General features: G+C 43.8%; 1 protein-coding gene across 1 annotated transcript in view; it reads right to left on the bottom strand.

The window, feature by feature from the left end:
- grin2aa (glutamate receptor, ionotropic, N-methyl D-aspartate 2A, a) overlaps nucleotides 1-14353 on the bottom strand; it is a 127194-nt gene extending 112841 nt beyond the window's left edge. The window contains exons 1-3 of the mRNA XM_020103051.2: nucleotides 14255-14353; nucleotides 13143-13249; nucleotides 3465-3971 (exon numbers count right to left, since the gene is read on the bottom strand). Coding sequence (XP_019958610.2) covers nucleotides 3465-3971; nucleotides 13143-13249; nucleotides 14255-14315 — 675 coding nt within the window. The 5' untranslated portion in view covers nucleotides 14316-14353. The remainder of the gene's footprint in view (nucleotides 1-3464; nucleotides 3972-13142; nucleotides 13250-14254) is intronic.
- Between the last annotated feature and the right edge of the window lie 1457 nt (nucleotides 14354-15810).

The raw sequence follows: 15810 nt of genomic DNA, 5'->3' as shown, positions 1-15810 counted from the left end.
GTCAATCACCATTTATCGTGACAATTATGTGGATCCAATCAACAAGCCAGGCCAGACACCCCCCGCCCCCACACACACTTACACCAGGTGAGGGAATGAGAAGGCGCAGGCATTTTAAAATTGATGAAGGGGAGGAAGGAGAGGAGAAAAGAACCAAATTCAAAGACAAAAGAATGAAGGTGTAAAGGTTAGAAATATGAGCAATGAAAACTAAATAATAACTTCCCTCTGAGTTTTAAGGATCTGCCACTGTGGTACCTTCGAGCTGAATTGCTTCGAATGCAGCCAGAGAAGACGTTTCTTTCCTTAATCAATAATGTATTCTTTTCAATACAGGCAAGCAATGCATTATTCAACAAAGGCTGAGAGATGCATGGAAGGGCCTAACAGAGGGAGGTCTTGCAACATTTATCTAATTAACAAGTACGATAATGAAAATGAAAGACAGAGCGGAGGACAGAGGGACGGGTAGAGGGACAGCGCAGAGAAAAACAAAAAAATGAAAGAGAGAGCAAGAGAGGAGAGGAGGTGCAAATATCTCCTTTTTACAAACGAGGAGGCTCTCGAATAGAATTCTCCAAAGGTTCACGTGGAAATGGCTTTGAGTGGAAGTCATCAGCACCGAGAGATTTAGCCTCCAAAGTGACAGGAAAGGGACACACACACACACACACACACACACACACACACACACACACACACAGAGAGAGACAGTCACACAGACAGTGCACACAACGGCATTAAAGCATATATATGCAGGGAGAATTCACACACATCCATGTACGCACACAAGTGTGAAGGCGTAATCGTGAATAGACAAACACACTGAGGGTCTTACAAGGCGTAATCATTGGAGGCGAGCTTCTCCTCATATTTCACATGAGGATTAGTGCAAATCTGCATTGAACAAGGCGGCAAAGAGACTGTGCTGCTAACACTTCAGAGGGTAACTATATAAACCTTAACCTACAGAGGGTGAGGAGTTATATAAACTTTAAAAACACTACGTAAACCTTCTACAAGGAGCGAATACAGCGCATGAAACTAGAGGAATCCTAATGGCACTGAAACAGTTTTTAAGTGAGTGACAGATTGTATATCCTCTGCACCATCGCAGCTGCTTTTAATAAAAGGAACTGTGTGTGTAGAACATAAACAGTGTAGCACACAGAGACTAAATGGTGATAAAGAAATTAGCTCCTGCAGTTAATCAGAAACAGAAAAATAGTCTGCAGCAATTCTAATAATTGATTAATTATTTATCCAACAAAAACATTAGTCACTGTAATGATTTGTTTTTCTTTTCATCTAATACATCAGTATTTTTTTCCAGAGAAAAGAGCAACCTGAGGCCAGAATGATTAATGGAGCATTAATATTCATTGATAATATACATGTATGAATAGTCAGATGCAGCTTGAATAATAACCTAGAAATGTGTTATTTCTTCCACTTAAATTTCTAATATGTATTTAGTTACCTTTTTGTTGTTATTCAATGAATTGTAGGACAGGGGTAATTTCCCCAAAAATTCTAAATCCCAAAAGAGATTTTGCCTCATCACTGTAGATGTGAATTTCAATGAATGTTTCAAAGTCACATTTTAACCTCCAGATATCCAACTTGAATTTAAATGTATGACTCTTTGAGAGCTTACATAAAAGACTGGTGTAAACAAACCCATGACAATCCTCGAGCAAGTCTCCACATATGCAAAACGTCTTCAAGGTTTTAAGGTTAAAGAAAAAACTTATAATTCATCTCATGCACGTTGTGAAAATGACTTCACACATTTGGCCCAAAGTGGCTCTGAAAGTATTTTTGCAAAAAGCCAGAGTGCTCAGAAACATTTCCTGAGCCTGTGGAGTTTGTGAGTGTAAATGAGAGACACACACTTCAGCATGTGGATTTGAAGCTAGCAGAGAAAGACAGAGAACATGTGGAGCAAGAAGAAAAAACAGGAGAAACATAACAAAGACGAGACAAAGAGTTGGGTCGAGTCCTTTAAAGTGGATTATTTTCTCCTCATCTGTTCCTGCAGGGGAAACACTCCTGCTGTCAAGGAGGTGAATCACTGCTGTTTCAATGACACTCACCGACAGGGGTCATGAGGTGCGTGCGTGCGTGCGTGAAATTGGGGGTGTGTGGCAGGTGCCAATCAGGACATACTGTAATTCCCTTCCACTCAGCCTTTGCCTGTGCTCAAACAGAGGTATTATCCCTCACCCTTTTTCCTTTCACCATTTCTCTGCTTCCCTTCTCCACATCCTCCATTCCAACACTCACCTTCTCCCTTCTCTCAACACCTAACACCTTCTCTCCTTCCCTCCTCATCCCCTTTCAAAAAACCTTGCCACATGTTGCATCAATTAACCTGAAGACATTTATGCATTTACTGTAAACAAATGTGATAATCAACGCAAGTTCCAAACCGACCCCTACACGGAAAGTTGGGCAGGAGGCCACAGGGTCAGATTTGGAGGGAGATCACAAGATTGCTTTGTGGCATTAAATAGGGAGGAGGATGCTTCTCCTCCGTGTGACAGGAGCTTACAGTTTTCTTGCACCGGCAGATTGAACAGTAAGAAAATGATTCATATAAACAAATAAATGTTCTGCAGGAAAAGATGGAAAAAGACAAGCACTACTAATAACAAAAGAGAAAAACAGATAACTCAGCCTCACCATTGTTTCAATTGTACATACTAAATAATCGACGATGACATTGATGGTTCTGAATTCTTTCTGTGTTGCATCTTTACTCGTCTTGCTAACACGGTATCTGGTAAGCCTTCTTTGATCTTCTGGGCAAATAACACACATAAAGAATATCCTCATTGTGAATGTGATGATTCCCAGGAGCTCCTACCATTCAAGGTTCAAAGTGATTGGCACACGAGGGGCATCCCCTATTCAAGTGTGAGACCCTGACTCAGATGATCCACCTACATCTGAGGGAATCCTGCACAATGAGAGGCTCCTGTAGCTCACAATCACAAACACCTCCTACTCTCTCATCACCCTTCTTCTTTAGTCATCCCTTCTTCTTCCCTTTCAACCTCACTGCAGATACTTACCCTCCTACTCCACTTTTCTTCCTCCACATCATCTCTTTACACCAATGCCATCCCACTTCCTCTCTCTGTTTTCATTCTCTAGAGATAAGCTGCACCAATATCTGTGAGGGGCAGCTAACAGACAAGGCCCCCCCTTAGTATGTTAGCATGACAGGACAGGATTACCCTTTTGCAGGCTGTCGACAGCAGCAACAGCCATATATGTAAAGCTGACAAGTGAGCGTCTGCTTGATTTTCTTGGCTCAGCAAAGTTGCAAAGACAGAACAATCGGTAAATCGCTCCAAACCACAGCAATTCATAACTGTATCGATCCCTTCATCTGCATAATATGCACATCATGCACAAATCATCCATCCTCCCAAGATTCTCCACACACTCCTCCATACCTTATCAGCCATGATCATGGACGACCCTCCGTGGATGCCGAGGATGGGTATAAGCGTCTGCGAGGAAATAAAATCCAAAATTTGGGCGATGGCCTCCTGGTCGGTGCCATCCCCAAACACCACCCCGTGGATCTTTGTCCCGGACATCAGGTCGCACATGTGAGTGATGATGCTTTTCGGGTCGGTCTCGTTGACCAGCAGTGTGACCACATTGACGTCAATGGGGTCCTCCTTGCTCCACAGCGCCCGGATGTCCCTGTCGGAGATGTAGCGTGTGCGTCCCAGGATCACCGCAATGTTCAGGACCGGCACTTTATCCGAGGCGCCACCAGTCCGTTGTTTTTGGGCCACCACGGGGTCCACAATCAGGGTCACCACCACCAGGAGAGCCAAGGACAGCAGCGCACTGTTACCACCACTGCTACTGCTCCAGCTGCTGCTGCTCTTTCTACTCCTCCTCTTACTCCTTTTGCTGCTGAGGGACATTCTGCCAAACCACTTCATCCCCTGCACAGAGAGAGGATGAGGGAGAACAGAGCAGATGAAGACAGATCAAAAAGAGATGGGGTGATGGGAGAGAGTAGCGTGAAAAGAAGATGGCAGAGAGAGAAAGATAAATAGTTAATGCACAATTCTTTAAGCCGACAAATTCAGGTGGCATCTTTCTTTTTTATTCACCTCCTTCTCAGCAGCGTTATTAAACATATAAAGCTTGTGGGGAGGGAGACGGCCTTGAGAGGAATTTGCGGAGGGGTGAGAGAGAGAAAAGATGACTAACAAGTGTATTCTTTATGGTCACGACAGCCAAGATCGGAGTCAGGAGCAGGCTGTGCTATTTGGAAGAGGCAGGCAGAGATTTATACAGTTTATAAATGTAATATCTTAACACTCCACCTTCAGTTTGGATTGACGCACAACTTGTAGGGAGGATGCCGGAGTTACAGGAATAGAGAAACTGTGCTGAGCATAGTTATTCCTTTATTATAATGTTTGTCTCAACATATAGAAAAGGTTTTTTTATCATACAAGTTCTATACTCACACATACTTGAGGGCTTTTTATCTGTCTGTTGCTTGGGACAAAATTCTTGCACAGATTAATGGTTCCCAGGTGACACCTCCTAGTTAACGTCTCCATTAGTGTCGCCATAACTGTCACAATATGTGGTTTTGGATGAAATGTCTCCACACCTATTGGACAGATTACCATGAAATTTCACATTCATGTCCCACTCTGGATCCCGTTTCTATCTGTGATACCTTTAATGATCCCTCCGCTGTATATGAAGCACCACCATAAAGTCAAAATGATACCCTGTCCTGTACTTTCGCTCATGACCAATTACCGTGCACGGCTAATGACAGAATCAGTCTGCGGTCCTTGTTTGTTTAATGCAGCTTAGAGAACATTTGCATGTGAGCAACAGAAGTGAGACGGCAAGGTTAGCATGTAGCCTCACAGAGCCTGAGAATTAGCATCTAGGGCAATGTCCAATATTTTGGGCCTTGTCAGCAGCAGATATCCAGGACAAGACTGTTTTCAGTACAGTATTTATAGTCCAACTAGTTTATCTTGTCACACGAGTCAAACCTTTCTCCACACTAAACACAAACAGCAACTGGGCAACCAAAGTCTGCCCTTGCCTTTATTTTCTGCACATTGACATGAAGTTTAATATATAACCAACATTTCAAATGTGGAGAAACCACTCACAGCTTTATAACAGGATTCAAAACAATGTCAAACATTGTCCTCGCCGCACTAAACCTACTCTCATAGATTCACTAGTGGTGTTGCCTTAAAGAAAACGGCAGAAAGGTTGAAAAACTTTAAAGTCTGATAATAGCATAACTGCCAGTTTGATAAATTGACAGAAGGGACATTATGTGGTGAGCACAACTGTATTGGAAATGTATGGTAAGTTTTGCCAAATACAAATCTCTGCACGGCCGTTGAGAAACTCTGATGTAACGAGGGAATATATCAATAAATCAAGTTTAAGTCGGACACACCTGTCCCGCGACGCTGATGCTGGGTCGAGCATATCTTCACCTGACATTTACTAGACTCTTCTATGAATGATTCAATACACAAAGTGGAGACACAACGGTCAAATACACAAGAGTTCCATTTGTCTCCCTGGAGGTAAGTAACTTACAAATTACATAAAGGCTCAAAAGAACAGACTAATATAAGTCAGAGTGCTATAAAAAGCTTGGGATGCCAGATAGCGTTCTTTTGTGTTTTTTGAAGTAGCACTCCAGGCCTCGGACAGGGAGGCAGAAGGTGGGGGAGGTGAGGAGTGGGAGTTTCTCAGTTGAAAGAACTGTGTGAGTGTGTGTTTGAGAACGTGCATCATGTGGGAACAAATGAAAGTGAGAGTCAGTGTTAGCGATAGCCAGGTGAGAGCGTGACAGTGGTTATTCTGCACCAAACAAACAGGAGAACAAGGTGTCATCATCATCGCCCTCCCTCCCTCCCCTTCACGACAAGAGGTAACACTCACCGGCCTCACGACTTAATGCTCAGGGAGCATGAAACATTGAGTGAGAGTGTGTGTGTTGGTTTACCATCATGTGTTAGACATATGAGCAGGTGTGCCGAACATCAGAGCGTGAGTGGAATCAGAAAGGCATGAAGCATATGGTCACATAATGTGTCGGTGTGCACCGCGGAAGATTTATGGATTCACCGACAGGACCACATGTGTTTTTGAGTCGCCGTGGAGCCGGTTAGCGCATGATTGATTCACAGGAGCTGTCGATTATCATGTCACAGTTGGAGACGGTGCGGATTTAAGCACAAGATCATAAGACACTTGTCTCATTGACAAAGCGCTCCTACACATTAACATAATCAACAAAACAACACAGCAAGACGTCCACTTGTTGCCACCCGATGGATTTGCAACTGCTAACACCAGCTTTAATATCCACCGTGGACATGGTGTTGTTTCAATCACGCTTCTTTGTCAGTTTGTCACTGAGCAAGAGAGTCAGGGGTTCGATTTCCTGCACTTCCAGTCCACATGCCAAAGTGTCCTTGGGGAAGATACTGAGGCCCCCAATTGTGCCTGATGGCAGTGCAGTGAGTGTGATAGAAAAAGTGCTATAAGAATAGAATTGATGAATGTGTGTTTGAATAAATGTGAATTGTGTAAAACGTTTTTAGTGGTCGTCAAGACCAGAAAAGTGTTAAATGATGACAATTGTCCTGTTTGTTAGGTATGAATAGAAACTATATTTAAGTTTAAATTCCAGCACACTGTTGTCATCAAAACATGGAAAGATTAAATAAGGTTTACATGATTTTCCATCTCCTAAGAAACGAGGGAACCGTGCAGCTGCATTGTCTCCTTTTCTAAAGCGTGATGATGGTTTTCAGATCATTTTCAGTAGGATTTGTCATAACCTGCACGTCTCTAATGAAATTGAGACCCCAGTGGAAGACTCTATTGTGAGCTGAATAATGCATTTGGGCTCAATGTGTCATCCAGTGTTTAAAGTGAGCACAGGACTGCTTGTCCCCCCCCAACCCTCCTCTGCCCAACTGAGCATAAACACAGTTAGACCTGAGGATGAATCATCTAAATCTCAGTCCATTCACCGCAGAGAGAGCGAGCGCACTGACGCCTAATGGATTCCTATTGTCTCTGTCAAAAAGTCGACGTCTTCCTTTCCCCCCAAAAAGCTGTAGGATTACATGAAGGCTTGCACTGACAGTGTATGAATCATTTAATTCTACAGGGCAGACTTTTCTCAGCTGAGCAACGAAATGAAAGAATTATTCACCTAATTTTCTATAAATACAGCATTTTATTGTGAAGTGACGGCCGCTTTCCTACTTCACCTACACACTGACATTATTAATCTGGTTAACAGGTTCTTTTAATGTCGGTCAATGATCAGCTTCTGGTTACCTTGAATCAAATTGGAGATTATTATGATTTTGAACATTGTTCGAAACATGAGACCACAAGTCACCTAGATATAGATCATAAGTGCAATCTATTTACATCATTTAGATATTATCATTATTTTACAAAATCAAGTCAGAGAAGACTATTTGGAAACCAAGTCTTTGCAAACTTTATGATACTGTTACACAACTCTCAATAGCCAATAGCCAACGGGAAATGTTGCTATGGGTTGCTCACCTATTTGCATGACTACAAACCGAGGATGACAGAAAGCTCCTTTAGTCCATTTCAGAGACATGTTTCAACACTCATTTTAATAAAAAAGGGTCAAACTGGTACCAATTTGGCATATTATGGTATTTATAGTAACAGACGAGTCCCCTGTTGACAAGATTATCTCTCAGTTCCAATGAGTGGTGCTAAAATCTGACTAACAAAAGAGTGTTTCGGTTTTTTTCTCTTTCCTTGTCTCAACTCTGCAGCATCACAAGGGGATTTTAGGGAGAGGAGGATGCTGGAGGGGGGGGGTGCACAGAAGAGAGGAAAGTGGGAGGGAAGAAAGTGATATTTGGGCATAGAAAAAGAGAAGAAATAAAGAGAGAGGAAGAGAGAGAGGGAGGGGGAGAGCATCTCCAGGCCAAATCGGATTGGGGCAGTTTGTCGTCACACAAAGGCTACCGCTTCCTGGCACCACAACAGTAAATGATGTTTGGCAGCCACATCCATACTACTGGCTATCGTTCACACACACACACACACACACACACACACACACACACACACACACACACACACACACACACACACACACACACACACACTTAGTATTTCCTCACACAAGGCACAAAATGAAACTCTGCATATCAATTCTACAGTCTAGAAAACACTCCGAAACTGAAATACTGTCATTTTTATACACTACTTTTGAGTATACGTGACACTTTGCACACACGTCTTCTCTCCGTGACATCAGAGGACATAACAGCGGCCTGGAACCCTAAATCTTAACCTACACATGACCTTAAAACACATTTTCATCTTTAAAAGATGTCGTTTTTTGTGTGCATGAGAAAAACAAGTCCCCATAATGTGGCTGAGTAAACAGATGTAGGTCCCCACAATATGAATATTCAAGTTGTGGGAGCCTATGTGTTTTTATAACACACACACACACACACACACACACACACACACACACACACACTGAACTCTCTCTGGCTATAACCATTACGACAATTCCCACGAGGCTTGGCCACCACAAAGCCCACGTTTCTGGTCCACACACAACTAGGTTTCACACGCATCAATAATTCAGCTGCATTATCTTTATATGATGATTAATATGATTGCATTTACTGCTGCAGTCGCATTTGTTCTTCCTTCTATCTTCCCTAAATGGCATTAAAATTAGATCTGCGTACTGTACACACTCTATGGATATGATTTATTCACAAAGTCGGTTTGATACCGAGGATGATAAGTGTGTTTTACTATGCCATGGCCCAGTGGATACGTGTGTGTCTATGTATATTCCCTCGTTTGTGGAAGACTGCCCTTAATATTGTATGTTTTTATCCCATCTCAGCTCTGTATTCATTTATCACGCATTCATCTATTCACTTATCTGTCCATCCATCCCTTCATCCGTCACGCTACTTTCATCCGACTATCATTCCTCCATCTTCATTTGTTTTCCCCCGTACATTCATACATTTGTTTGTTGGTTTGTCTGTTTTTTAGCAGCATGACACAAAATTGACAGAATGGATCCAGGAATTCATTTTTACTTTCTTTGACATTGCAAAGTGTTTTTTTTTTTACATTTTCACCGATTTCCCAGGGAATAATTCATCACACATGATTTTTGTTTATTTTTTAAACAGGGTATTAAGGGAGTAAAATCCATGAGCGTGTTAAATTGCAGCTTGATTGATTTTACGTTGACTGTAAAATCTGAGTAGTTTTTGCTTATTTCCAACTCCATTTTTCTCCCCTGTCTCAACATCTTTGAATTTACACAGTCATCCACTATAATCTGCAAACCACGAACTCTGAGCTTTGGTCGCTTGACGGAGCCATTTTATAAGAAGCCGACTTTGTTCTCAGAGCAGCTTCTAATGAGGGGAAGTGATGATCGTGATTCAGCTGAAGATAAAGAGAGGCTGCTGGCTGTGCACCTGGTGAGAAGCAACGGTAACTGGGAACCAACAAGGAGCTTCTTGGAAATGCATGTGTGTGAAGCCGTGTTTCAAGTTCGACATATCATCAAACCCACCTCCCCTCCGATGCCAAAGAAATGCTGAGGCCCAATGTTTGTTTTTTTTCTTACGTAATCCCATCTCCAAGCTTCACTCTCAGGTCTGCGTCTCTGCATCAGCAAAGTCCAAACAATCATTTCCTTCCACACTTGTCTCATCTTCACATTTCCTTTCCTCAGCAGACCTCTGCAGGGGATGATTTTCTCGAGTGCCGACCTTAGTGTTTCAAACTTCCTCCGTCACTTTTCTCTTCCTGCCCAATTACACAAAAGACCGTTCTCTATAAAAATCTGAATTAATGGAGCTGTGTTTCTCCACTTGTTAATCAGGCCCCAAAACATCCCCCCTCTCTGACGTCATTCTCCTTGTCCCCGATTCCTTTTTCTCTCTCTCGGCTAATTTCATCTTTCATCTAACTTCATCTGTTTTATTTATCAGGACTTTTATTCCGACACCAAACAGGAAAAAAGATAATTTGTGAGAATGCAAATGTGCTGCAGAAGTTAGGATGAGTCTCGGGCCTTTGCACAAAGTAACAATGTGTTGAAGGATTAGAAGAAGCAGATAGAAAGAGCAATGTATGATTTTTAATCATCAATTCCCAGCACTTGAATTTAGTAGGTCTTTTCCCTGGTGCACCACATGTGATGCATTTTACTTTCAACATCAACGGAGAGTTAGCAGAAACAATGACAGATGCCTCTACCTACTATCGACACCTATTTCTGACACCGGTAATCCAAGAGTAACTCTGAAGCACCACAGCAAACGTGAGTGTGGCTGCAGAGTGGTTGTCTGACTTTAAGAGGCTAATTAGTCACGAAGAGCGAAACACAGCCTTCAAAACTAGCTGCACGTGTTGAGGTTGCGCTAAAGAGGATTTCTGAAGTTTGACAAAATAATCATCGGGGGATTTGAACAACGTGAGCGTTTACAGGAAGCAGGAAGGGTCTAACAAAAGAGGCCATGCAGAGTCATTATAGGAAATGTTGGATTCTTCAGTTTTTGAAGTTTGACCCTCCGGGAATAAAAGCCAGGAATATCATTGCGTCTACTGCTGCTTTGGTTTTGACACATATTCCCCAACTTCACCCTTGAAGTAACCCCATCTCTTCTGACAGCCTTCTCCTGTCACCTCACTCCTCTCTACATTTTCTCCCAGCCATTCCCTCATTCACTCCCTTTCTCTCTCTCTCTCTCCCTCTCAGGCCCCAGCCATCTGGTCCGTGTGCCCTGACATGTGCATGAGCGCCCATGAGAAGCCCAGTGGAAGTAATCGTCTGTTACCACTCAGGCTTCAACATGTTGTCTGCCCACTGCACATACCTCTTTAGCTCCCTACAAATCCAGTGTGTGTGTGTGTGTGTGTGTGTGTGTGTGTGTGTGTGTGTGTGTGTGTGTGTGTGTGTCTGTGTGTGTGAGAGACAGACAAAGACAGAAGTGAGGTCACTACTGTTCTCTTATATAAAGGATGTGATCAGTGCTCGCTCTTTGCACCTGATGCCTGACACACACCTATCCCTCCGTGCTGCATCGGAAGATTAAACTGTGCTACATCGAGTGTCCTCGCTCCTTTAGTTAGTTTCTTTTCATCCTATTTGCAGCAGTCAGCTCCTGCTTCATTTGCATGCAGGAGGCCGCTATCAGAACACGGACTCTCTTTATGAATCGGAATTTGCTTTAATGGCAAATACTTTTACATTGCCACAGCAATACAGTATGAAGGAATAAAAACGGATGAAGAAAAATAAAGTGATTGCAGAGCGTTATGCTGCAATGTAATGAGAATATAAAGAAGTTGTTATTTTGATGTTGGTTTAGAAGCTTGTTTGGTCATTAGACAGCAAACCCAGTGTCTTCTAGACCTGCAGCATTTCTGTGTGCGGCCAACAGGAAAGGAATATTCTAACTGAGGCCGGAGTCAGAGGTGATTTCAGGTTTTGATTCAGCCATGTACAATACTGATGAGTCTGAAACAAATCAGCAATCTGTTCTGTACTCCGTGACGATTTGAATTTTTACCCTATAGGTTGATTTTTTTAGAAGAAGAACTTCAGGGCTGTCTTCTCCTATAATGCTGCTTTCATCTATATGTAAATAAAGAGGAATAAAAAATCAATCACATCCATGTTTCTCTTCACACTCAGTCTTTTATCCTCTCATTCTCAGTTTCTCGTCTTTCCTGTGTGTGCCTCTGACGTATGATTGGCGATAATACTTCGAAATAATACTCATATCAAAAACACACACACTTGCTGATGCTGAATAGTAAAAGCAAGGAAACCATAAAGCAGGATGGTCCGGGCCTTGATGTACATGGGGGGAGGTGGTGGGTTAATACATTATTTCCTTTTGCTGTCATAAACATATGGATTGCCCTTCCATGGGCTGAGTCTGACGCCATAACAGAGAGAGAGAGGGTGTGAGAGACAGAGAGAGAGAGAGAGAGAGAGAGAGAGAGAGAGAGAGAGAGAGCTTTTCTGTGATAGGAAAACTGCGCTTCAACAACGTGACTGAGTCCTGAGAACAGGAAAGAGAGAGAAAGAAAGAGAGAGAGAGAGATACGGGAGGGGAGGGAGGGGGTGTAAATTCATTTGGATCTCCTCATTAGGTTCAGTGGAGCCAACACAATACAAGTGCGACCCCTACTGGTACAACGTGGGTCTGACTCCTCCACTCGTGGCCAAGACGCTCCGCGTTCAGTGGGAATTTTTTTTGTATTTTTTTTTAGGGCAAAGCCTTTGTTCACTTTCTGGCAGCTGAAACAGTCGCAGAGATTTGGCCCCCAAAAAAACTCACCGCAACAAAGAAAAACGCGCACCGTGCACAGAGAGATCTCTCTAACGCAACGCTGCGTGCACGTCCTGGAATGGGATGAGGAGAGGAGCTGGAAGTTGTGCCAGTGCACCGGCGCGACCTAAAAAACCCCGCAATGTGTTACCCAACATCTGGATAACATCAGCAGAGAGCGCACCCATCTCTTATTCATGTGGTGGCTCTGCGTTAGGTCCATCGGTTTGGGGTAAACCCGGGATAACAGCACATCTCACTGGGGAAATTTGGTGGATGATCAGTGCCTGTGCAACAAATCTGCGTCCATCACCTGTGCAGGCAGTTTATACGCGAATGCACGTGAAAGGGATGAACGCGTAAAAGCTCAATCATGCTGCCTGAGAGATGTTGGATACAGATGCGCTCTGCTCACTGCGCCAGCTTTATGTTCCGAGCTAAATGATCACACTCGACACGAGAGAGGAGAATCTCTTTCCTCTTGTGCACCTCGCAGTGTCTGCCTGGCGTCTTTTAAATCCCACTTGGGGGTGTTTTAGGGACAGCTGTGCTCTCTGTGGTGTGGGTGCCGCACTTTGGATGAGGGACGCCTGTGGGTCTAAACCCGCCTGCTGGTGGAAGAAAGAGGGGGTGGGGGGGTGGGGGACAGAGACGTGCACGATCCTCCCGAAAAAACCCAAATGCAGAGGAGAAAAACAACAAAGTACTTACAGCATCTCCCTTCCACAGAGCTCCAAAACAGTGGTGCGAGATGACATTGCAACAGCCCCCTCTCTCCTCTGAGAAGCAGCCTCTGCTGGTGATCACTCTCACAAACCCTGCACAACAGGAGAAAGATCAAAAATAAAATCAAAAATCACCGGATCTCTGGCAGTGAATTATTCCCACCGAGTCCAGCAACACTGAGTGGAATCCCCCGTTTTCGCACTTCACGGGCGCGCAGCAGCGAATAATAATAATTTAAAAAAAAAATCACTGATGTTGTAATCCAGTCTTCAGTGTGTGTGCGCCTGTACCGCGGATTCTCCACTGCAAGATCTGCTGGCCCCGCGCATCGTGGGGGTTTTTTGAGCTGCCTCTGTGTGATCACAGCTCCCGGTATCCCGTTATTCCTGTCCCGGGCGAGGAGGGGAGCGCATGAGGGGAGGGAAGAGGCAGGCGAGCGGCCGCCGGACGCACACACGGACGCACATTGACCACCACAGAAGAGGCTCCGGCTGCCTTCAGACCGTGCATGGAACCCGCTGCCAACAACGTCTCTCTCTCTCTCTCCCCCTCTCTCTCTCTTTCGTCGTGCACGTGTATGTGTGAGACAGTGTATGGAGGTGTGGGAGAGGGGGGTTGCTGAATGAGCACGCGTGCGTGTGATTTCGCGTTCTGTCTATGCCTGCGCGCTTCTGCAGAGGCACTGGCAAACTGGATGGAGACTGTCGGTGCGTCGGTCGGTCTGTCTCTCTCCCCCTCTGCGCTAAAGCTCCTGGAGGAAGTGGCTCAGTCAAACACGCACTCATTCAGCCGGAGTTGAGCTGAAAATCACCAGGCAACATTTTTATTTCTCCCTATGAGGCTTTCTCTCTCTCTCCATCCATCCCCTCATTCATTCATTCATTCATGCCTTTTGAGATTTTCATAGTCAGTCAGTCCAGAAAACTGGAGCAGATACGGCTCCATAAAATATACACCAACTAGTGGTGCAAAAGCAAATACAATATTAATAGGAAATGGCAAATGAAAGTCAATTTGTCTACCTTTACCTGTGTGGGCGCGCGCACACATACACACACACACACATGCGCAACCAGCTGTGAACGAGATCTACACACCTGGATTGCTGGAGACGAATTCAGTCCATGTTCCACTGCGCCCCCGCTGGAACCTCGTCATTGTTAAAATATTAAACGCATCTTCTCCACCCCCCCACACTGGATCATCTGCAACAGGACATGCTTCACCTGCAGATTTCCACCGTCTCCTCTGAAGAAACTTCTGACAGACATTTTAAGTTGGCCATGCAGGTGTCGTGGCGCGCGGCTCAAACAGGGTCCGACCAGGAAACGGGACGCAAACATTTGGTTCCTCTGTGTCGCTGAATGTCTAAAACAAACTGTCACAATAAACTGGAGGACTGGAGGTTGTGTTACATTTGGAAGAATGATTATTTGTGCAACAGGAGCAAGACATTTAAATGATAGTCCTGATAAAGAACAAGAAAATGCTGGATCAAGCCCCCCCCCCCCCCCAATACACACACACACACACTCACAAATAAAACCTTATCCTTAACCTTAACTTAACCACAATTCCAATGTTACCACCAGACTTATCACAGCTCTGAAAGTTAGGGCATGAACTTTGTGACTCGGAAGACTAAAACACAACTTTGGGTTGCTACTGCAAAAAAAAAGAAAGAAAACAACATGTGTACAGTTATTATTTTACTTCCTCATCCTGGAGTTCAAGGTTTGTAAGATTCTCCAGATGAGGTTGTACTGAGGTAATCATCATGAAAGCATGTGTTGTACAGTTCATTAGAGGAAGGAGCTCATGGTCCCACCTATAGATGTTATGTGGGAGGGGTTTCAAGAAAATGTCAGACCAAATGCCAGATGCCACTTTCACTCAACCTCCCTGTCAGAGAAGGTCAGGACCCATACCACAACACATCTATGTATATATATCCATCTATCTATCTATCTATCTATCTATCCATCCATCTACCCATCTATCTTTCTATCTATCTATCTATCTATCTATCTATCTATCTATCTATCTATCTATCTATCTATCTATCTATCTATCTATCTATCTATCTATCTATCTATCCATCCATCCATCTACCCATCTATCTTTCTCTTTATCTATCTATCTATCTATCCATCCATCCATCTATCCATCCATCCATCCATCCATCCAACCATCCATTCATCCATCTATCTATCTATCTATCTATCTATCTATCTATCTATCTATCTATCTATCTATCTATCTATCTATCTATCCATCTATCTATCCTCAGCATTAGAGAATCTCCACCACTTGACTTGGGAGCTGTCAAGTGAATTTGCACGTCCCTGTGCTGTACAGCCGCTCTCTCTCTCTCTCTCTCCCTCGCTCCGATGAGAGGAGCAAGGAGGCGAGAGCATCAGAGAGCGAAGGGGGGGTTACATGCAGTAATACGGACCTCACAAATGGACACATAGTCACGATTCACACCTGACTGAGCAAACGACTATCAAACGACTGGATGGCCTGAGTGTGCACGAGTGTGCTGCGTGCGCGTGTGGCTTGTGTGTGTTGTTAGCTTATTCTATTTGCACATTTGCATCTTAAAACTATTGATAATGGAGAAGTAAGACTTCACGCTGACGCACACATTTTT

Source organism: Paralichthys olivaceus, chromosome 5 (genome assembly GCF_024713975.1).
Source record: "Paralichthys olivaceus isolate ysfri-2021 chromosome 5, ASM2471397v2, whole genome shotgun sequence".
In the NCBI taxonomy this organism is placed as follows: Eukaryota; Metazoa; Chordata; class Actinopteri; order Pleuronectiformes; family Paralichthyidae; genus Paralichthys; species Paralichthys olivaceus.
Note: the sequence above shows the minus strand (reverse complement) of the source record. Positions and strands in the feature narration are given on the sequence as shown.